The 23,386-nt window shown below is 40.4% G+C and overlaps 1 protein-coding gene across 4 annotated transcripts in view; it reads left to right on the top strand.

The window, feature by feature from the left end:
* kifc3 (kinesin family member C3) overlaps nt 1-23,386 on the top strand; it is a 111,409-nt gene that overhangs the window by 22,916 nt on the left and 65,107 nt on the right. For 3 of the 4 annotated variants that reach the window (XM_060923422.1, XM_060923425.1, XM_060923424.1), the window contains exon 1: nt 19,580-19,813. The exons of the other annotated variant lie outside the window; for it this stretch is intronic. In XM_060923422.1, the coding sequence (XP_060779405.1) occupies nt 19,580-19,813 (234 nt within the window). Of the gene's footprint in view, nt 1-19,579; nt 19,814-23,386 lie in introns of those variants that run through there. 4 annotated transcript variants of the gene reach the window in all.

Here is a 23,386-nt window from a genome sequence, read left to right on the forward strand (position 1 = left end):
TACACTGGAGTGCTTTAAAGGGAAACATTTAAATGTCTAGGAATGGCCTAATCAAAGCCCAGACCTCAATCCAATTGAGAATCTGTAGCATAACTTGACGTTTGCTGTACACCAACGCAGCCCATCTAACTTGAAGGAGTTGGAGCAGTTTTGCCTTGAGGAATGGGCAAAAATCCCAGTAGCTAGATGTGCTAAGCTAATAGAGACATACACCCAAGAGACTTGCAGCTGTAATTGCAGCAAAAGGTGGCTCTACAAAGTATTGACTTTGGGGGGGGGGGTGAATACCTATCCCCCCCCCCCCCCCCCCCCCCCCCCAAAAAAAAAAAAATCCATTTTAATTCAATCTTGTAATGCGACAAAACTGGACAAACACAGGAGGGGGGAATACTTTTGCAAGACACAGCATCTCTGTGGTTCTCTGTTTCTATGTCTAGTCTCTCATTCTCTCAGTTTCTGTCTGTATCCTCTTTGTACTTTTACCATCTCTCTCATTTTGCATATCTCTCTCTCTCTCTCTCTCTCTCTCTCTCTCTCTCTCTCAATGTCAAGGTTTCTCTGCCTTTGTATCTGTCTCTTCTGTCCATCTCTCCCTGTTTCTGTGCCTGTCTGTCTAGATCACTCTGTCTTTCAATTTACAGTAAATCTCAATCTCTTGCTCTTTCAGTCTGTCTTTCCATTTTTCTATCTCTTATCTTTCTATCTTTTGATGTCGCTCTATGCCTGTGTGTGTGTGTTTTCTATCACTGTCTTTTTTCAATGCATATCTCACTATCTTTCAGTGTCTATCTCTCTTTTTCATTCTTTTTTTAAATGAAAGACAGCTCTAGTGACAGCATTTCTACTTGTCCACATAATTGTATTGAAGGATACAGATGATGCACTGTACAATTGATTATTGCCACGTGTATGATTTAATGGACAGAACCATCACACGCTTTAATGATTGCTTTACCTGCTGGATTGTGAACTTGGTGGAGCTCTGAGCTGGTTCACCATGTCACAGGGGTGGGGAGAATCAGTAGCCCAGGCACCTGGGACAAGCAGGTTTCATGCCCAGGCTATTGGTTTTTATACAGAGTTGCCTGAAAGACTAGTAAGCTCAGCAACCAAAAAGAGAAAAATCCCTACCTTTTTTAAAAAAATAAAATTTAACTAAACTGAGCAAAATGAATAAACTGCAGTGTAAAGATGTCATTTAACATAAAATGTAGTCACCGCTCAGTTTTGTACATATTGAGAGAAAGTAGAGACACATTCCAGATGCAAATAATCTATTTTACATGCACTGAGGACAGAATATTGGCCAACAGTCTACGGTCATTAGAAGCTTTATTCATAGAGGATAATAAGCTTGGAACATTGTTCGCTACCACTTTGGGTTTAATTAGGTTTCCAGGTAACCAAAACATGAAACTGGACAAGTTCACAAGAGTTTTTACTTACCCTGTGGGCCTGTAGTATGTTTTCAATATTTTGTCCACCCCTCATGGAGGGCAAATTCCAATTATATAGATTTGGTCAAATTTATTAACCAGTTCTCCCATTTAAGACTGATACTTTCTAATTGCAATGACATGAGAATATGGTGGTGTTTTACAAGTTGTATATTAATTTCATCCATGTTAATCGATCCTGATCATCTTTACAGGAGTAAAAATGTTTCTCGGTTTTTTGCAGTAAGCTCCCAGGCATCAGAATGTATTTTGCTGACACCAGTTGAAATGCACACCATGGTTGAAGTTTGCTGATGTTGCCAGCAGTTGCAGAGGGGAGGCTGAGGTGCCTTTTTTTTTTTTTTTAAGCACATGTGGAAAGCAGATGTGGAGCCACATGACAACAAGGCTGCTTCTGTGTGTGTGTGTCCGTCCGTGCCTGGACATTTTGCTGGAGACTCTGAGTCACACTGGATGTTAGTTTTCACTCAGGATGTTCTGCACTTAAACACCATGGTGCAAAAAAAAAAAAAAACCACACCCTATGCAAGATGTGCCCTGTGATTATGGTGCTTCCCACCCGTCTGACTTGATGTGTAATTAACTCCTGAAATAAAACACACACTGGGCATGTAAGGACAGCCATGCCAAATGTACTGCTCATGACCAAGTTCGATTATACTTGGTTTGGCTTTGTCTCTATCTCTCCCTCCTTCTGGCTTGTTCTCTTTCCTTCTGCATGTCTCTTTTCTACTTGTGTCTACTGTGTTGTTTACACTGTTTGTCTCTCTCTTGTATACCTGGCTGTCTCTGCCCCTTTGTCTCCCTGTTTGTCTATCATCTTCCATGTGTTTTTCTCTGTTGCTGTCTGTTTCTGTCTTTTATTTGACCTTCTGTCTTCCTGTGTCCCCCCCCATTGTAATGATGATGAAGTATGTTTCTTTCCGTGTGTGTGTGTGTGTCACTCTCTGCTTTCAAAATCTTTCTTCTAAACCACACCCTTCTTTTTCCACCGTCATATTTTCTGTAATCCTGTAATATCTGATGATATTGAGTCATCACTGACTTGGAAAGCAGATTTGTCCTGAAATCTCTGCTGTGAATTGGTATGCTGAGGTTTAGTTGTGTGTGTGTGTGTGTGTGTGTGTGTGTGTGTGTGTGAGAAGGTGGCTGCATGCTGCCCAGACAAAGCCCAACTAATTCTAAACATTCTAAAGTTGGCAGTTCTCGGTAGCAGGATTTAGAGTATTCAGAAAACCAACTGGTAGTTCCACACCGGCCCAACAGTAACTGACGAGACAGACTTTTGTTGCCTACTCTTTTTATTTATTTGTTTGTTTGTTTATTTTTGTTTAAAATTCATGTTTTTGCCTTGTTTGAGAGAGACTCAAACAAGGGCTTGTTAAATGTGGTCAAATTTTGAAAAAAAAATTGGGCAGCACGGTGGTGTAGTGGTTAGCACGGTCGCCTCACAGCAAGAAGGTTCTGGGTTTGAGCCCAGCAGCCGGCGAGGGCCTTTCTGTGTGGAGTTTGCATGTTCTCCCTGTGTCTGTGTGGGTTTCCTCCGGGTGCTCCGGTTTCCCCCACAGTTCAAAGACATGCGGTTAGGTTAACATGGGGTGGCCTTGGGCTGAGATGCCCTTGAACGAGGCACCTAACTCCCAACTGCTCCCCGGGTGCTGTTAGCATGGCTGCCCACTGCTCATTGCTCACGTGTGCGCGCGCGCATGCGTGTGTTCACTGCTTCAGATGGGTTAATGCAGAGAGGAATCTCAAGTGTGTGATGAATAAAGTTGTGCTTTCTTTTCTTTTTAAAGTAGTCACGGTCTACTTGGTTGATCTTGCTATCTCATTTGCAAATGTTATGGTGAGCTGAATGATCCATAAACCTGAAACATTTGTAGCATTTAAATCATATTTGGTGAAATGTGAACAGTGAAATGCCTGGGTTCTTATCATAGAGTTGGGGTATCTCTTCCCACAACTCAATCAGGTGTTTGTCATGTTTCTGACTCCAGAAACCAACCATTTTTAAATATAGAGCCTACAATCAAAGTGAGTGATGGACCTAACCTGGCATCAAAGAAAATATTGACATTCCATATGTGCGTGTATCTTGAGTTGTCAAGGGAACACGCACTCAATGTCACAGCTTATTGGTCAGACTTTCCATGACTCCACCAACCATGATTGGATGTCAAACTCAGGAAAAACTCCATCAGATAAACACACTCGCGGCACACGCTGATCCAGCAGCTGGTGTTGGATGGAGTTGGTCTGCATTTGTCTGTGCAGTGTGCACCCACCTCAAGAACCATTAGCTGCTTGTGAACAAGTGCAAGAGTCATAGTTGTTAATCTGTACACACATGCCTGGATGGAGGAATCGTATCTATAGGCAGATTTCCATTAACCTGCTTAATATTCAAATTGAAATTGTGAACTAAAAAAAAATGAGTAATGGAGAAACAGATTTAGAAAGAGATCCTCTAATATCGCTGTAGTGAATCCCTGATGTGGGTGGAGTACAGAAGCATGGCAGGTGGGAACTGAAGTTCGTGCAAACTTTATTTCTATAGATATAGTTTTTCAGCCTCACTCACTCCCGCGCGCATGCGCACACATGCATTCTGATCGGGAGTCAGCTGTTCTCTGCTTACCTCCTCCTTTTATGCTCCATCCCTGCAACGCGCGCACACACTAATTGACACCAGGTGTAATGACTTAGCCACTTACCTTCCCTGACCCCGCCCTCCATTCAGAAATTGTCGCTTGGCCACGCCCCCGTTGCCACAATTGCCAAAAAAGTTAATATGCTCGCATGAGGGTTTTTTTTATTTTATTTTATTTTATTTATGAATGATTCAGATAAGCAACATTTGTGCAAAATTGAATTGGAAACACACTTTTTGCATTTAAGTCTTATGATGTGAAAATCACTGAGAAATATGATGCGTTTCGTGTTTTCCATCGCCGTGTTGACTATTACAAGAGGAGAAACCCTAATGTTAATCACAGGACATCTCTCAAGGAAAACAGACCCATTCACAATTTTGTTTTGCTGACTTCAAAATAAATAAATAAAAAGACTAGTGGAAACTTGCCTTATTTTAGGAGGTGTAACATTTGAGATGAAAAGCAGAGACTAACTAATCTAAAGAGTTATTTCAGTATTATTTATAGCTTGCAGCTTAGATCAAACATGTTTGTTCCAAATTCTGCTGTGGACTTCCTTTGGGCATTAAAACTAGTTTAATATCTACTTTTATTCTAGTAATAATGAGAGAATTGGGCTGTAAAGGGAATGCCATCACTCAGCCGTAAGATAAGGTCTCCTAAAAGCGCATTACTATGTTTAGTTTTAATAAGATGTTTGATTGGAAAGGTTTTATTGTAGTGCCATTTTTTTTCCCCCCTCCATCTGTGGTTTATATACACTTTGGAGCACAAAAATTGTGTTGAAGCAGCCTTGCTAGACTGCAACTGATTAACTTTTCTTAGAAAGTCTTAGAATTTAGCAGTGGATATCATCTAGTCTAAAGTAACTGATTTTTATAACCAGAGGAAGAAATCCTATTGTCCTAGTGCAATACTTATGCAACCACTAAATGAATGTGCCACAAAAGGCACATTTTGATAAATTGTTCGTCTTTCATTGCCAGATTAGATAAAACTTTATTGATCCCTTCGGGAGGGTTCCCTCAGGGAAATTAAGATTCCAGCAGCATCATTACAGATAAGCAGAGAAAAGAAATAGAGAAAAACTTCTAGATAAATTAAAATAAATTATTTACATATACAAATATAAAAGAATAAGATATGGGGAAGAGAGGAAGGGGGGAGAAGTGGGGTTAGGGTAAGTGTGTGTGGGGAGCAGGAAAGATATTGCACTTTATATTGCACATTAGGGGTGGCACGGTTCACAAAAGTCGCGGTTCGGTACGTATTGCGGTTTGAGGTCTGCGGTTCGGTACGTATTGCGTTTTTTTTTTTTTTAAATCTTAAGTAGGGGAGAGCGGGGTAAGATGAGCCACTTTTTACATTTTTCATCATAACTACATGTTAAAGCCATTTTTGCTTCCAGTCTACACACCATACCAAATTTCAAAGTGTACTGTTACTATCTGAGCAAAAAATAATTGATAAGCTCTTATGGTTAGAGTGATATTACCTCTTGAAAAAAAAATGTCAAGTGGCTCAACTTACCCCATGCACGGGGTAAGATGAGCCACTGTGTGGGGTAAATTGAGCCAACACAAAACATGTTAGGTTAACAAAGTAAACAACTTTTATTATTAGAAGTGCAATCAATGAATCAAGTCAAGTCAATCAAGTGGGGGATAGGGCCGTTGCATAGAGAAGGGGAGATGAAGAGAGAGGTGATAGAACGAGATGGGATAGGGAGGGATAGATAGATGGACAGAAAGAGAGAGATATGCATAGATAGATAGAAAGAGGGATGGTTAGAGAGGGAATGAGAGATATACTATATTATAGAAATTACTAAAACAGTAGAGCAGTGCCAAAAAATCTTATTTCTTTCAGTAGGTTAAAACATTGCTAAAACATGCAGCAATCATTCCATCAATCATTCAATCATTTCATCATTATTCAATGTTCCAAGCATTCAAATTGCAAGGGAACACCATTTGCCTCTCCCTCCGTGCTGTCCCACCAACAGTAAAGGGGCGGGGCAATTTTTTCACAATATCCTGTCTTGACAGGACAGCCTCATCTTTCTCTTTGAAGACAAAGGTTGGCTTTCTTGCAGAGCCGTGGCATGACCGGCTTCTTTTGAGAAATCTTGCCTCTATTTCGAAGACATCCAATTTGATTATCTGGCCAATGAAGTAATGCACTTTCACCAACTTGGTCTCTACCTCTCCATTCTTTATCTTTTCAATGAACCTAGTCAGAGTCATCCTGTCCAAATGCATATCCCTCGCCACAGCCCGAATAGGCCTGCCTTTCCTGACTTCCTCTGCGTCTCTCTCCAAAACTGCACGGGATTGTGCGGCCCTATCTGTTTTTCTTTTGTATGAGTGTGGCATCATGCACACCTGTAATAACAGAGGGTATTATTTTATTTATTAAAAACCTTTTAAACACATTATTTATATTAACATGTTATTTATTTGTTTATTTGTTGTTGTTGTTGTTGTCATATATGACCAGTAAATGTGAAAACTTAAGTGTCATCCATATTGGGTAAGCTCAGCCACCAATGGGGTAAGTTGAGCCAGTGGCTCAACTTGCCCCATATCTAATGGCTCATCTTACCCCGTGGCCACCATTTTGTAGAAAAATGCTAATAAAGGGGATTAGGCTAATCAAAATTATTTTTATTAGCATTCATATCATAGCTTAGAAAGCCACTAACTTAACCCTAATGTGTCTAAATATTATTCTACTTTTGTCTTCTCTAAATCATCTTCACTGTGGACAAACATGGAATTGACTTAGAGAGCACAAAAACACATTTTTATAAATATCTCCCTCACCTAGTTTGACATGTGGTGCCTCCTCTCCACAAGTGTAAGTAAATGGTCCCGCCCCCCTTTGAATGTGGTCACATGGTCACATTTGTTTACTGTTTCTTAGAAACAGGGGGTGGCTCATCTTACCCCCTGGCTCATCTTACCCCGCTCTCCCCTACTCTGTATTTGGGCATATAGCCTACTATTTACCTTAAGTAAACAGTTTAGGATACAGCATTTAAGAGAGGTTAAAATTATAGTTACAATGAAATAATCATGCACAAACTGAGTTTGAGTTGACATAAGCACATTTTATGAACAATCTCTGATGAAAAGTCAGGTAGTATTTTGAAACAGCAAGAGGGAAGACATGGATGATTTCAGCAGCTTTTTTATTTACTACAGTATTTATACAAAGTGTCAGGAGTGTTTGCTGCCATGTTGTGGCATCTAGAGGAACCAGGTGTCTTTTGTCACATACAGAGTTTTCATAATTGGAAGAAATAAAAATGAGTTCTTAAAGCTTACTTTTGAACAGATGTGTGTGTTAAAACTTAAACTTTTATGTGGCGACCAACCAACCACCTATATACAAAAACCGAATCAAAAACTCTTCTAATCCCTGAGAGTGAGGATGTATTTTTTCACTTGAAATTAAAGTGCAGTGTTTTGAAACGTATGGCTGGATTTCTTATCTAATCTTAAAGTGCCACTGTATTCTTAGAACGATTTATAACAAAATACACACACAGCCAATATAAAATATTGCAATAAAACCAATCACTGCACTGTTTAAAACAAACCTCCCCTCGCCGGAAAAAAAAAAAAATCTAGTTCGCCCATTATCCTGTGTCATTCTGAGATGCGCAGATAGACAGTAAAGGGAATTCCGAATTCCCTTTACTGTCTATCTGCGCATCTCAGAATGACACAGGATAATGGGCAAACTAGATTTTTTTTTCCGGCGCCGCGGTACGCCGGAAATCCGGCGCGGAGCCGGAACGCTATCACCCCTGTGAATCGCGCGAAAGAGAACCACGTGGTTTCATACGGGCATTCGGCTTTTTTTTTTGGCGAACGTCTTAAATAGGGGTACCGCGGTTTATACGCGTATTGCACCGCAACAGGCGTATCGTACGGTTCGGTTTTTTTCCCATAACCGTGCCAAGCCTATTGCACATTGTCCGGTATTGCTTATTGTTAGGCTAGGCTACTGCTCCTTCCCTTCCTCTGTTCTCCTGTTACCCCTCCTCCCCCCCAGAGAGGAGTTGTACAGTCTGATGGCGTGAAGGACAAAGGAGTTTGAGTCTGTTCGTCCTGCACTTGGGAAGGAGCATTCTGTCACTGAGCAGGCTCCTCTGGTTGCTGATGACGGTGTGCAGAGGGTGACTGGCATCGTCCATGATGTTCAATAGTTTGTCCATAGACCTCTTCTCTGCCACCGTCACCAGAGAGTCCAGCTTCATGCCGACCACAGAGCCAGCCCGCCTGATCAGTTTGTCCAGCCTGGATGTGTCCTTCTTGGATGTGCTGCCCCAGCACACCACGGTGTAAAGCAGGACACTGGCAACCACAGACTGATAGAACATCCACAGGAGTTTCCTGCAGATGTTAAAGGACCACAGCCTCCTAAGGAAGTATAGCAAGTTGCACAGAATAGTACAATCTCTTCTATTTACTTCCAAACAAATACAAATTTAAGGTGTACATCTGTTTTACACCAGTTAAATGTGAGAACAACATGGCACTGTGTTCAAGGGATGCAGGGAAATTGCAATTCTGAAAGGGACTGAGGCAAAGGTTTGCTGTCTAACAGGACATCCACCCTAAGTATACTGCCAAAGTTGTGCTGCAGTGGTTCAATGCCAGAAACCAGTCTAATTGAGAATATGTAACAGGAGACCAGTGGTCTCTGCCAAATTTGATGGAGCTTGAGCAATTTTGCCAAGATGAATGGGCAACAATATCAGGATCAGGCAGATCAGTACAAAGGTAACAGAGACATATCCTGGAAAACCTGCAGCTGTAATTGTAGCCAAAGGTGGTTCTCCAAAACATTAACGGGGGGGGGGGGATACTTATGCAACCACTAAATGAATGTTTCGTTGAATTAGTCTTTGTGTTGCAATAAAAAGATTTTGCACCTTCAAATGTGAGACATGTCGTGTAAATAGTAAAGTGGTAAAAATCCAAGTAAAGTCCATTTGAATTTCAAGAAACACTGCAAAAATATTTGCCCACTCAGAAAACAAAAGTGCAATTTTGGGAAAAACCTATTGGCTAAAAATGTTGTATATTCCTCCATTTTACATACAACTATTAAATACAGTCAGTGGGACTTTTGACTGTATAACAGTGACAGATGGAAATAATAAGATAAGGGGTGAAGGACAAATGAGTAGGATGAGAATGTCCCCAGGAGCTTACAAGTTCAAGTCCAATCAAGTGCATTGGGGGGAAAATATTCTAGGAGGTAATAGTGTTGAGGCTCTGAGTATCAGGATTACTAGTTAATGAGATTTCATTTCTATACTTGGAAAACATTAACTCGGCTACGTGACATGGTGTGATCCTAGAAAGGAGTGTCATTCGGGTGGACAATGAAGTACTGCGGACTTGAGCACTGTTTATCACTTTCTGGGGAAAATCTTTATCAGGGGTGTGTCTGTGTGTGTATCCAGGTGAACAAACCATGACCAGCTCCAGCTGTAAAAGCAATAACAAGCTATAAAGCAGTGTGTGCACCGTGCCTGAGACAGTCCAGGGTAGTGCAGAGACGTTTAGGGGGGCAGGTGCTCACATTTTAAAGAAAAAAAAAAAGGCCAATGAATGAGGCTATAATAATTAATTTTATGTTGTTGCTGTTCAACACAGCATATTTGGTATTTATTTCACAATTCTTTGTGTGCAGCCACATGACAAAAACAGCGTGACGTATGTTTGTTGGATGATATACAAATCCAGAATGCCGTATTTCGAGATTCTAACTCTTCTTGTTTGTATATTATTAACCCAACAAACCTTTACATTTCAAACAATAAAGATATTTGATAAAATAAAGTACAAACACAGTCTAAAAGCCTGCAATAAAAACATCACTAAGCAAGTAGTACGATTATGCTAATTCTATTTTCTTTTCATAGACAAAGTAAAATCACTGTAATCAAAAGGAAGAATTGATGGAGATAAATTACACAAGGCACAACATACTTTGGTAATCTTATAAAGTTAAATCAGCTTCCAGTATTTTTTTTTCTTAAGTTCCACCAATTTACAAGTCATATCTCTATATTGCACTGTTCCATTTGAGATATTTGTAACCCATTGTGTTCCATCTGGCAACCACTTTCAGTGTGTGTCTCTGCTGGGAAGGTTTCAGGCACAATTCCATTTGACACTGGTACGTCTGTAAAACAAAAAGTGCATAAGTAAATCGAAGTTACGGGGTGACTGGAACGGCATCGCTAATATCTCACCCGGCAAAATTGACCCACGTTGTTCTCCTTGTGTATCCAAACTCGCTAAGGTTTGCGATGCTTCTAATCTGGCCTTCTTGGCAGATCTTTCATTTGTCCTGTTGCTGCTTGATACTGCGAGATGAGTTTTCGTCTTGATCTTGGTGTCCTAATTTGAGTGTTGGTGCCCAATCTGGATTTGTTTTATCTTGTAGATTTGCTGGTGCTCCTTCAAGATGAAAAGCAGAGTGTTCACGCTAAAGCTCAAAAGTTCAATTTAATCAGCAGAAAACATGGCTTCAATTAGCAATGAACTCATATATATTAGCTTTTTCCTCAGTTAAGTCCTTATGATGTATGTTATTGAACCACGGCGTTCTCTGGACAGTTCATCTGTTTTGTCACAATTTTTAAATTATTTTGGGAATTCTAAAGAACTGTTTCTCTTGGTCACGAGAAGCATCATTACTGCTATATCCCGCACACAAAGTAGGCATTGTCTGTCTTCAAAGGCAATGAAATCAAAAGAAAATCACAAAGCGTTGCAACAGCTCACAAGTGAAGTGCTGGTTCCTGGTTGTTATCATCCAACATGGCGGACTCCCGGTTTGGAAAATAAGTGTGACGCCGCTTGCACATGAAGAATAGATGTGCTGTTCAAACTGGTGTTTTTTTTTTTTTTTTTTTGCAAGCTAGTTCCAAACTAGGCTTGTGCATTGTTGTTTTTTATCTGATTGTGATTTTTCCTATTTTAAAGTATTGTGAAAAATAATTTAATCATAAGCGTGAGCCTAAAAAAAAAAAAGACAGGAAATCGAGCATTTCCACCGTATCTGGTTTACGGAGTGTAGGGGAGAGCCTATTCTCCATAATATACATGATCCAGCTGATGATGATGTTTTTTCAGTGATTCTGCAGTAAGCAGAATTCTGTGTTTCAGAAGAGCACCAGTCAAAAAGGGGGAGTGTGTATATTCATGTTTTAATTATTATCCTCATTAAAATTATTTGTAAAGTGTTAAAATGGGCCTACAAAGTTTCAAGCTTAGCTTTTTGGGACAAACTCTTTTTCTCTTTCAGTCAAAAGACCAGTTTTGACCATTTTAAAGCCATCCATTGTCCGTAACTGCTTATCCTGTGCAGGGTCGCAGGCAAGCTGGAGCCTGTCCCAACTGACTATGGGTGAGAGGAGGGGTACATCCTGGCCAAGTCGCCAGGTCATCGCAGGGCTGACACACAGAGACAAACAACCTTCACACCTACGGTCAATTTAGAGCCACCAATTAGCCTAACCTGCATGTCTTTGGACTGTGGGGGAAACCGGAGCACCCAGAAGAAACCCACACAGACACGGGGAGAATGTGCAAACTCCACACAGAAAGGCCCCTGTCAGCCACTGGGCTCGAACCCATACCCTTCTTGCTGTGAGGCAACAGTGCTAACCACTACACCACTGTGCTGCCCATTTTAAAGCAGAAATTTTAAATGTATACTTGTCTAATGTTCACTAAACCAAACATGTACTGATATATATTTTTATTTCATGTTTAATTAATAAAAAGCATTCTCCATTTACTGAGAGAGAAAGTGAGTTATGAGATCGGGGAAGGGGGCAAGGCTTCCAGGAAGTGTTTTTTGTAATTGTAGCCAAAGGTGGTTCTACAAGAGTTCAAGCATAGATCCTTCCTGATTCATATGTCTGTTGGCTCATCTACTGTTTTATTGGTTAGAAAAAGTCTGTTCTTTTTGCATATTTGGTATCACAGCTCCAACCCTGCCCCAAACTGCATTACCCATAATGCAGTGCACCTAAACCGTAATGCTAGCATACTCTGTTTTTGCGGAGCTCCGACGTAAAATGTATAATGGTTGGTAGGTGTGGTAATATATAGTATCTGCAATAAACTTTACTGTGTATCATAATGTCATCATATATGTATACATGGTGTGAATGAGCATTAGGAGTTGCTCCCTTCTTGCTTCTGCTCTGAATTGGTGTGTGTAAGAATTGTGAGCTGTTTGTGAATATATGAGGGAGCAGTAGTTGTGAATCTTCAGAAATATCTCACTCACTCACTCATCCTCGCTGGCTCCTCACTGTAGTGGTTAGCACTGTTGCCTCACAGCAAGAAGGGTATGGGTTCGAGCCCAGTGGCTGACAGGGGCCTTTCTGTGTGGAGTTTGCACATTCTCCCCGTGTCTGTGTGGGTTTCTTCTGGGTGCTCCGGTTTCCCCCACAGTCCAAAGACATGCAGGTTAGGTTAATTGGTGGCTCTAAATTGACCGTAGGTGTGAAGGTTGTTTGTCTCTGTGTGTCAGCCCTGCGATGACCTGGCGACTTGGCCAGGATGTACCCCTCCTCTCACTCATAGTCAGTTGGGACTCACTCATAGTCAGTCCAGCTTGCCTGCGACCCTGCACAGGATAAGCAGTTACGGACAATGGATGGCTTTAAAATGGTCAAAACTGGTCTTTTGACTGAAAGAGAAAAGAGTTTGTCCCAAAAAGATAAGCTTGAAACTTTGTAGGCCCATTTTAACACTTTACAAATAATTTTAATGAGGATAATAATTAAAACATGAATATACACACTCCCCCTTTTTGACTGGTGCTCTTCTGAAACACAGAATTCTGCTTACTGCAGAATCACTGAAAAAACATCATCATCAGCTGGATCATGTATATTATGGAGAATAGGCTCTCCCCTACACTCCGTAAACCAGATACGGTGGAAATGCTCGATTTCCTGTCTTTTTTTTTTTTTTTAGGCTCACGCTTATGATTAAATTATTTTTCACAATACTTTAAAATAGGAAAAATCACAATCAGATAAAAATCAACAATGCACAAGCCTAGTTTGGAACTAGTTTGCAAAAAAAAAAAAACACCAGTTTGAACAGCACATCTATTCTTCATGTGCAAGCGGCGTCACACTTATTTTCCAAACCGGGAGTCCGCCATGTTGGATGATAACAACCAGGAACCAGCACTTCACTTGTGAGCTGTTGCAATGCTTTGTGATTTTCTTTTGATTTCATTGCCTTTGAAGAAAGACAATGCCTACTTTGTGTGCGGGATATAGCAGTAATCATATTCAGAAATATGATGGGATAATAATCATGTCTATGTAACTTTAAATTGTAGAATCCATCTGGGACAGATGAACACTGAGATAAAAAGCGGAGATTAGCTGTTATAAACCATTTTTATTACAATATATACAATAACATCTTGGATGAAGCAACAGTGTTGCTACACGTTCTGGTGTGGACATCCCTTGGAAACTTTGATCGTTCTTATCTGCGCTTTTTTTTTAAAGGGATAATAAAGAATTGGCTCATGAGATGAAGTCTCCTGAAACTGTGTTACTTTATATTAACTTTAATATGATGTTTTTGTGGTTCAAAAGCTTTTTGTCTTGCCACTCCCTCTCCATCTGTGGTTTATATAGGCTTTGGAGCACTTCAGCGAAATCTTTAGGCTCATGGTTGAAGCAACCATGTTGAGTAATTGTTGATTTGATTGACTTTATGGGAGAATTCAAGTCAAATGCATGAAGTAGTGGATTTCACTGATCTCATCTAAAGTCTCTAGTTACAGAAATGAGGAAGAACTCGTGTAGCCTTGCTGCATATCACAAAAGCTCATTTTTAATCAGATGTTCAAGTCTTTCATTACATTACAGGCATTTAGCAGACGCTTTTATCCAGAGCGACGTACAGCATACCCAGAGTAGCCTGGAGAGGAGTTGGGGGTCAGGTGTATTGCTCAAGGGCACTTCAGCCATTCCTGATGGTCCAGGGAATCAAACTGGTGACCTTTTGGTCCCAAAGCTGCTTCTATAACCATTAGGCCATGGCTTCCCCTTTCATCACCATATGCACATTGACTCAAGTTGTATATAATACTACCATCCCCATCTTCTGTGCTCCATTTCCAAATAAATATGAATTGAACATGTGGCAAGCTGTAAAACGTGCCACCAGACAGTCAGGCCATCAGAATTCTCTTGCTTTGATTGAGACTGTCAGGCCCATCAGGTGGCATTGCAGTGAGTGCCACGGTACTGATTAATATGGGTCATGCTGTTTTTAGACCAACTCTCTCAAGCCCTCAACTAATTAAGGATGCTCTGCTCATGTCATGCCTTGTGTATATGTTCATAAACGCACTCTTTAACATTTCCACATTTTGTAGTGTAATATCGTATTACAAGTAAAAAATATAAATCTGTGTTTTCCCCAGAGCACTTTTGCGTGTTGGGGCCAACACGCTTTAATTTCATGCTGACACGCTTTAAATTTGCTGACCCGCAATTTTTTTGCTCTGACACTCGCTGAAAAATCATGTTACCTTGCAATGTTTTGGGCGTATTTTGAAGGAAAATGAGTGTTTGGGGCTGGTTTGCTACCATGATGCACTCAGGCAGACGGGAAATATCTCTGGGAAATCCTCAATCACTTTGCTGCTACACTGGTAGCATGACTTTGCTGCTACACTGGTAGCATGATACTATTAATCAGTACCTTTGCACTGACGTCACATTTACCTTAGCAACCGTTGCTACCCTGTGCCTGGGGGACAAGCGAACTTTGTTTACATACAGTGGTGCTTGAAAGTTTGTGAACCCTTTAGAATTTTCTATATTTCTGCATAAATATGACCTGAAAACATCAGATTTTCACACAAATACTAAAAGTAGATGAAGAGAACGCAGTTAAGGAAATGAGACAAAAGTATTATACTGAGTCATTTATTTATTGAGGAACGTTGTCCAATATTACAAATCTGTGAATGACAAAAGTATGTGAACCTCTAGGATTAGCAGCTAATTTGAAGGTGAATTTAGAGTCAGGTGTTTTCAATCAATGGGATGACAGTCAGGTGTGAGTGGGCACCCTGTTTTATTTAAAGATCTATCAAAGTCTGATCTTCACAACACATGTTTGTGGAAGTGTATCATGACACGAACAAAGGAGATTTCTGAGGACCTCAGAAAAAGCGTTGTTGATGCTCATCAGGCTGGAAAAGGTTACAAAACCATCTCTAAAGAGCTTGGATTCCACCAATCCACAGTCAGACAAATTGTATACAAATGGAAGAAATTCAAGACCATTGTTAGCCTCCCCAGGAGTGGTCGACCAACAAAGATCACTCCAAGAGCAAGGCATGTAATAGTCTGCGAGGTCACAAAGGACCCCAGGGTAACTTCTAAGCAACTGAAGGCCTTTCTCACATTGGCTAATGTTAATGTTCATGAGTCCACCATCAGGAGAACACTGAATAACAATGGTGTGCATGGCAGGGTTGCAAGGAGAAAGACACTGTTCTCCAAAAAGAACATTGCTGCTTGTCTGCAGTTTGCTAAAGAGCACATAGACAAGCCAGGAGGCTATTGGAAAAATGTTTTGTGGACAGATGAGACCAAAATAGAACTTTTTGGTTTAAACGAGAAGCGTTATGTTTGGAGAAAGGAAAACACTGAATTCCAGCATAAGAACCTTTTCACATCTGTGAAACATGGTGGTGGTAATATTATGGTTTGGGCCTGTTTTGCTGCATCTGGGCCAGGACGGCTTGCCATCATTGATGGAACAATTAATTTTGAATTATACCAGCAAATTCTAAAGGAAGATGTCAGGACATCTGTCCATGAACTGAATCTCAAGAGAAGGTGGGTCATGCAGCAAGACAACGACCCTAAGCAAACAAGTTGTTCTACCAAAGAATGGATAAAGAAGAATAAAGTTATTGTTTTGGAATGGCCAAGTCAAAGTCCTGACCTTAATCCAATCGAAATGTTGTGAGCAGTTCACGTGAGGAAACCCACCAACATCCCTGAGTAGAAGCTGTTCTGTATGGAAAAATGGGCTAAAATTCCTCCAAGCTGGTGTGCAGGACTGATCAACAGTTACCGGAAACATTTAGTTGCAGTTATTGCTGCACAAGGGGGTCACACCAGATGCTGAAAGCAAAGGTTCACATACTTTTGCCACTCACAGATATGTAATATTGGATCATTTTCCTCAATAAATAAATGACCAAGTATAATATTTTTGTCTCATTTGTTTAACTGGATTCTCTTTATCTACTTTTAGTACTTGTGTGAAAATCTGATGTTGTTTTAGGTCATATTTATGCAGAAATATAGAAAATTCTAAAGGGTTCACAAACTTTCAAGCACCACTGTACTGTTCACATATGGAAGTCAAGCGAACATGTCCAGCGTCTGTTGTCCAAAGAAAACTACAGCTAAAAAAGCTCCTACTACCGGATTATGTGAATAATCTTTATTCAGAAAGAAGCAAGGAATAGATATACGTGGAAATTAGTTTATTAGCGGTTATGATCCATACAAAATTCATCAAAACGACTGGAATGAAGGTGCAGATTTGTGGCCTAGTGTTGGCTCCATGTTGGGATATACCTTCTTTTTCCCGCAGAGTTCCGACATGGAAGAGCAGTTTAAAAAAAAAAAAAAACTACTAAAGCAAGAAAAGCTTCATGTCAAGACTTTTTCCTGACATCAGATTTTGGGAACAGAATGTTGCGTAAGCCAAAGGATGTACTCTCAAAAGACTCCTATCTGAACTATGGGCTAGATGGTATTCCCAGCCCTCCACGTCTCAGCAACCTGCGTCCTTACTACTTTTTCTTTCTCATGTCTGTCTGTCTGTCTGTCTGTCTGTTTCTCTCTCTCTCTCTCTCTCTCTCTCTCTCTCTCTCTGTGCTTGCTTGCTTATGTACCTGTTCACACATTCAAAAAGGCAAAACTTATTGGCTACAGTTTGTTACAGTCTTCCATTTCTCAAAAATATGAAATCCAGTCCGTGTTCTTTTGAGCGAGTAGGGCAGAAACTGTCTGTGAAACTGGATAAGGATGAACAACTGTCCCCAGGAGCTCATTCGTTCCTCCAAACAGGAAGTTTGAATATTCGAGGACTAAATGATACACTCTGAGTATCAGGGTCATGCCTTTATGGGATTGTTGTGATGTACAACCCCGATTCCAAAAAAGTTGGGACAAAGTACAAATTGTAAATAAAAACGGAATGCAATAATTTACAAATCTCAAAAACTGATATTGTATTCACAATAGAACATAGACAACATATCAAATGTCGAAAGTGAGATATTTTGAAATTTCACGACGGCAACACATCTCAAAAAAGTTGGGACAGGGGCAATAAGAGGCTGGAAAAGTTAAAGGTACAAAAAAGGAACAGCTGGAGGACCAAATTGCAACTCATTAGGTCAATTGGCAATAGGTCATTAACATGACTGGGTATAAAAAGAGCATCTTGGAGTGGCAGTGGCTCTCAGAAGTAAAGATGGGAAGAGGATCACCAATCCCCCCAATTCTGCGCCGACAAATAGTGGAGCAATATCAGAAAGGAGTTCGACAGTGTAAAATTGCAAAGAGTTTGAACATATCATCTACAGTGCATAATATCAAAAGATTCAGAGAATCTGAAAGAATCTCTGTGCGTAAGGGTCAAGGCCGGAAAACCATACTGGGTGCCCGTGATCTTCGGGCCCTTAGACGGCACTGCATCACATACAGGCATGCTTCTGTATTGGAAATCACAAAATGAGCTCAGGAATATTTCCAGAGAACGTTATCTGTGAACACAATTCACCGTGCCATCCGCCGTTGCCAGCTAAAACTCCTATAGTTCAAAGCAGCAGCCGTATCTAAACATGATCCAGAAGCGCAGACGTCTTCTCTGGGCCAAGGCTCATTTAAAATGGACTGTGGCAAAGTGGAAAACTGTTCTGTGGTCAGATGAATCAAAATTTGAAGTTCTTTATGGAAATCAGGGACACCGTGTCATTCGGACTAAAGAGGAGAAGGACGACCCAAGTTGTTATCAGCGCTCAGTTCAGAAGCCTGCATCTCTGATGGTATGGGGTTGCATTAGTGCGTGTGGCATGGGCAGCTTACACGTCTGGAAAGACACCATCAATGCTGAAAGGTATATCCAGGTTCTAGAGCAACATATGCTCCCATCCAGACGACGTCTCTTTCAGGGAAGACCTTGCATTTTCCAACATGACAATGCCAAACCACATACTGCATCAATTACAGCATCATGGCTGCATAGAAGAAGGGTCCGGGTACTGAACTGGCCAGTCTGCAGTCCAGATCTTTCACCCATAGAAAACATTTGGCGCATCGTAAAACGGAAGATGCAACAAAAAAGACCTAAGACAGTTGAGCAACTAGAATCCTACATTAGACAAGAATGGGTTAACATTCCTATCCCTAAACTTGAGCAACTTGTCTCCTCAGTCCCCAGACGTTTACAGACTGTTGTAAAGAGAAAAGGGGATGTCTCACAGTGGTAAACATGGCTTTGTCCCAACTTTTTTGAGATGTGTTGTCATGAAATTTAAAATCACCTAATTTTTCTCTTTAAATGATGCATTTTCTCAGTTTAAACATTTGATATGTCGTCTGTTCTATTCTGAATAAAATATGGAATTTTGAAACTTCCACATCATTGCATTCCATTTTTATTTACAATTTGTACTTTGTCCCAACTTTTTTGGAATCGAGGTTGTAGATGTTTGACTAATTCCCATATATAGAAAATATTAACTCGGCTACGTGATCTGGCAGGGTTCTGTAAAGCAATGTTATTTGGGTGGATATGAAGGACTTTGGAATCATAATATTATCAGGGGTGTGCCGATGTGTATCCAGGTGAGCAGGGCATGGCCAGCTTCAGTTATTAAAGCAGTGCATGCACCCCATCTGAGACAGTCACATTAAGAACACGAGGACAGTGGATTATCTGGAATCTAAATGAGCATTAGGATCAACTGTGGTCTGATGTCCCGCCACACTCTCGGTGAGAGCTTACAGACAATGCGGTTGTTAAAACCTAGAGAATTGATTTACAGTAGGAGACGGGGGACAAATAAATATATTGCAGAAGTGAACTTTGTCTTTGGGTTGAACAATAGAGAAGAACTTCATTAGATATTGATCTGTGACTGTGAGGTGTTGCTCGTGTTTCACCTCGGGCTTTCTGACTGAACAACAAGGTCGCCAGCACAACAGTTGATATCAGACAGCTGTAACACGCACCAGAAGATAGCATTACAGTCTCCCTGTGCAGCAGGAACAGGTTGAACGTCCCCAGAGGACTCGATGTGCAACTGGGTGTTACAGAAACTTGAAGGTGCTTTGTATTAGTCGCTGAGATCATGTATGTGCTGTGCACACTGTTACTGCTGTCCATCCACAGCCTGCTAAAAAGACAGAAGGCTGTGAAGCTTCATGAAGACGAGGCAGCAGAGTACAGCGAGAAACCAAACAAAAAATCGCCCTCTACACAGCACAGGAAAGTGGGAAATCCCGTCGGGGGTGGAACCGAGGGCCGACGCAGATCAGGCACCAACACCCAGCTGGAGGAACTTGAGCACAGAAACGGAGCCCAGGTGAGAGTGCACACACAGAGAGAGCAGTGTTGATGCAGATGAGTAAATGATCAGAAAATTTATTTTCAGCTTTTGTTATAATGATCTCAGCTCAAATAGTGCTTTTTGAGTTTCCATGATGCTATTATACAAATTTATTGAAGATAGGAGATGAAGAGGGATTATGTAGTGCTGATGTGATAAGGTAAGCATGCCAATAAGCAGTCTGTGATTCTGAAGGGTGCAATTTAGAGCAGTTTCAGTTCAATCCAATGTCATTTGGTTTTGTGTGAAATGGTGAAGTCTTGGATTTGGAGAGGAGGAGGCTTATCAAACCCAATGGAGGGGGTGTGGCTGTTGTGCCTGTTAATCCCATAAAGGCATGGCTTTTATGTCTGTCAGCCTGGGTGGTGGGGACATCGCCTATGTGTCTGTCAGTCTCAGTGAAAGAGGTGTGGCCTCTGTACCAATCAATTCCAGTAAAGGAAAATTGCAAAGAAGGTGTGGCATCTGTATCTGTTAGTCCTGGTGAAGGAGGTGCTGCCTTTGTACCCATTGGTCCCATAGGAAGAAGTGTAACCACTGTACTTGTTGGGCATGTAATGATTCACCCAATTCAAGATTTGGTTTGATTCACAATACTGGTTCACCGAAATTTTTTTTTCCTCCCCCTCCCCTTTTCCAAAAAAAAATAAATAAAGAAAACTTTAACAAATAATGCAGCATTTATTTTATTATTAAATATACCTTTTATTAAAATAAATAAAAAGCCTTTGTTTAATTTTCTTAATACCCAACAATAATTTACAAACATTTGTAAAGGTTGGAGTAAAATGTAATGGCCTATTAACTAAAATATTCCTTGTATTAAAAATTAAAAAGTTAATAACAGGCCTTAAAATAAACTATGAACGTTTGTGAAGCCTGTCATCAGGCTTAAACATAAAACAACTACCTCCATTTGCTGCTTTTTTTTTTTTGTAGCTTTCAGCAGTCTGTACAAAGCGAGCTCCAGTTTCTTGTTAAATCTGTTTGTACAGTCAATCAGTATATTAGCTTTAGATCTGGGTTTTTTTGTGTTTTTTTTTTTTTTTCATGGCATTCAAGCTGTGTTACTTCCAACTACAGTTATGTCACATATTTTCTCTCCTGTATGTTATTGTGCCCTCTGCTGTCAAAACAGTGCAATTGCAGCTAGGAAAGAGATTACGTAACCTAGTAATAATCATGGTTCAAATCATAATTTTCTACTGTGATTTATTGTCGCACGATATATCGTTACATCCTTCATACCTGTAGGTCCCGGTGGTGGAGGTATGGCCTCTGTATCTGTAAGTCCCAGTGAAAGGGATAAGAAGGCATTCAAGCTTTTGCCTCCTGAACACTGGACTGAATTGTTGTAGCTATAAATATCAAGCTGTTTAATCATCAACCACTGTATGGCCAGCTATGATGACCCTGTCACTGAAAAATGAAATATCTTTTATTTTCAATCTGTTTGATGGTAAATTTGCTGCTGTGGGAATGTTTTGTTTCATGACTTTGGGTGTTGGTATGATTGTGTTATTGATATGGGTGTTTTTCTACTTCATTGTTCAGTGTGGCTGCTGTTTTTTAACTCTGACTAAATGACTTGCTTCCTCAAGATATGCTTTGATATCGATCTGTGATCATCAGACTGGGGTACAAGGTCCAACCCAAAGTGCAAAGACTGAATCATACATTAAAAATGACTCAGTTTGAGTTGTATGTTTATTTTTCATTCTTACTTTTTCCATATTTTATGTTCTAATGGTACATAAAATCTCTTGAGGTGAGCATGTCAGCAGTGGACAAATCACTAGCCAAGGACAAATGAGTAACAATTTCGAACTGACTGGAACTCAGACTAAAATGTGTGAACAGTGTGGGAAATTAGATATTTTAAGCAGACTGGTCACAGTACAGAAGTCTGAAATGTTGTCTGTTTGTCCAAATTTCAGCCTGTCTGAATGACAGGCCAAAGGCCGGGAACAATGTGGCCGGGGGTCCGGGGCCCACCTTAGGGCCCCGGAAGCTGAAGGGCTTTAGATGCCTGGAGATGGTTTCTCAGCTATTTCCAGGCACATTTTTGTGATCTTCAAAGGCCAAATTACACTAGACATTAGTTGCTAATTACACTACAAATTGAATATAATTTTCAAGAAAATGTCAGAAGATTCAAGAAAAACATGCTTAAAGTTATACCCAAGAAAACAGTAATACACACAGAAAGCAATAATACACACTAGAAAAAAATGTATGGGGGGGCAAGGATGTTCCAGTTGGTTACAAACTGGTACTCCTATATAGGTACTATAATAACACTCATGAAACATTGTCAACAATGACTATTTTTATACTATGTTTATAATAAGTCTATAAGAAATTTAGTATTAACAATATAACTTTTCTTACATAGAGTTAAAATTTTGAGTACAAGATTCCAAGTAACTTTGTAACAAAATGACTTTTAAAATGACAAACTAGGCATGGTGAGTTCTCATTTGGTATTCAGACTAAAATCTGCTTGATGAGAACTTAGAAAATAGAAGAAAATAAAAACTCATAAATCTACATCCTCCAAGGTATATGACCTGTCATTCTTATTATGAATAAAAAAAGGCAATTAATAATAACATGACCATTGATTGGCAGTTTGGCATTTAATACTGTACTGCAAAGTTTCATGTAAACTTTACTCTTAATCAACCAACTGAATCAATCAGATTCTGTCAGCCATAAAACACTAGTGCAATAAAAACAACAGTGAATACTGATTATTATTATTATTATTATTATTATTGTCGTCTTATTTAGTGTGCCACTCGGGATAGTAAAAAATTTTTTTTAAGATTTTTTTGGGCTTTTTTTTTCACCTTTATTTGGATAGAACAGTGTAGAGACAGGAAATGAGCAGGAGAGAGAGATGGGGAGGGATCGGGAAATGACCTCGGGTCGGAATCGAACCCGGGTCCCCGGATTTATGGTATGGCGCCTTATCCACCTGAGTCACGACGCCCCCGGTGCCTGTAAATTTTGACGGGGCTAGGACCTTTGGTGGCCAAGCTATGAATTTTTTTTAAATCCCTGCGTGCGAGCGGCTGGAACCAGGGCTCGTGCTAAAGCTTTCTGCGATCTGCGCTTGCTCCTGACATTGGATTGGGCTGAGTCTGGGCTCATTCGAAAGGTCTCGGGGAGAGGGATGTGCCCATAAAGTTTGGTGAAGCTAGGACCATTAGTGGCAGAGTTATGAATTTTTAAAGGCTGGCTCAAGCCAGGGCTCATATTAAAGTTTTCAACAAGCAGTCCTCATGCAGGGGTTTCGGGGGCGAATAACGGGCCAAGGCAGAATTGCAGTGGGCTGTCTCTGTGCTGGTTCAAATGAACTTGGGGAGAGGGATGTGCCTGTAAATTTTAGCAGGGTTACGACCGTCAGTGGCCGAATTATGAATTTTTAAAATAATTTCACAGGCTGTGTTACGACATATTGCATTCACCCAGTGTAACATCTGGAAGAAGGTTAGACCCATATCTTTAGAATTTTTCATGGGCCATCTGGTTTGATGCTTTTGA

Source organism: Neoarius graeffei, chromosome 6, assembly GCF_027579695.1.
Source record: "Neoarius graeffei isolate fNeoGra1 chromosome 6, fNeoGra1.pri, whole genome shotgun sequence".
NCBI classification, from domain to species: Eukaryota; Metazoa; Chordata; class Actinopteri; order Siluriformes; family Ariidae; genus Neoarius; species Neoarius graeffei.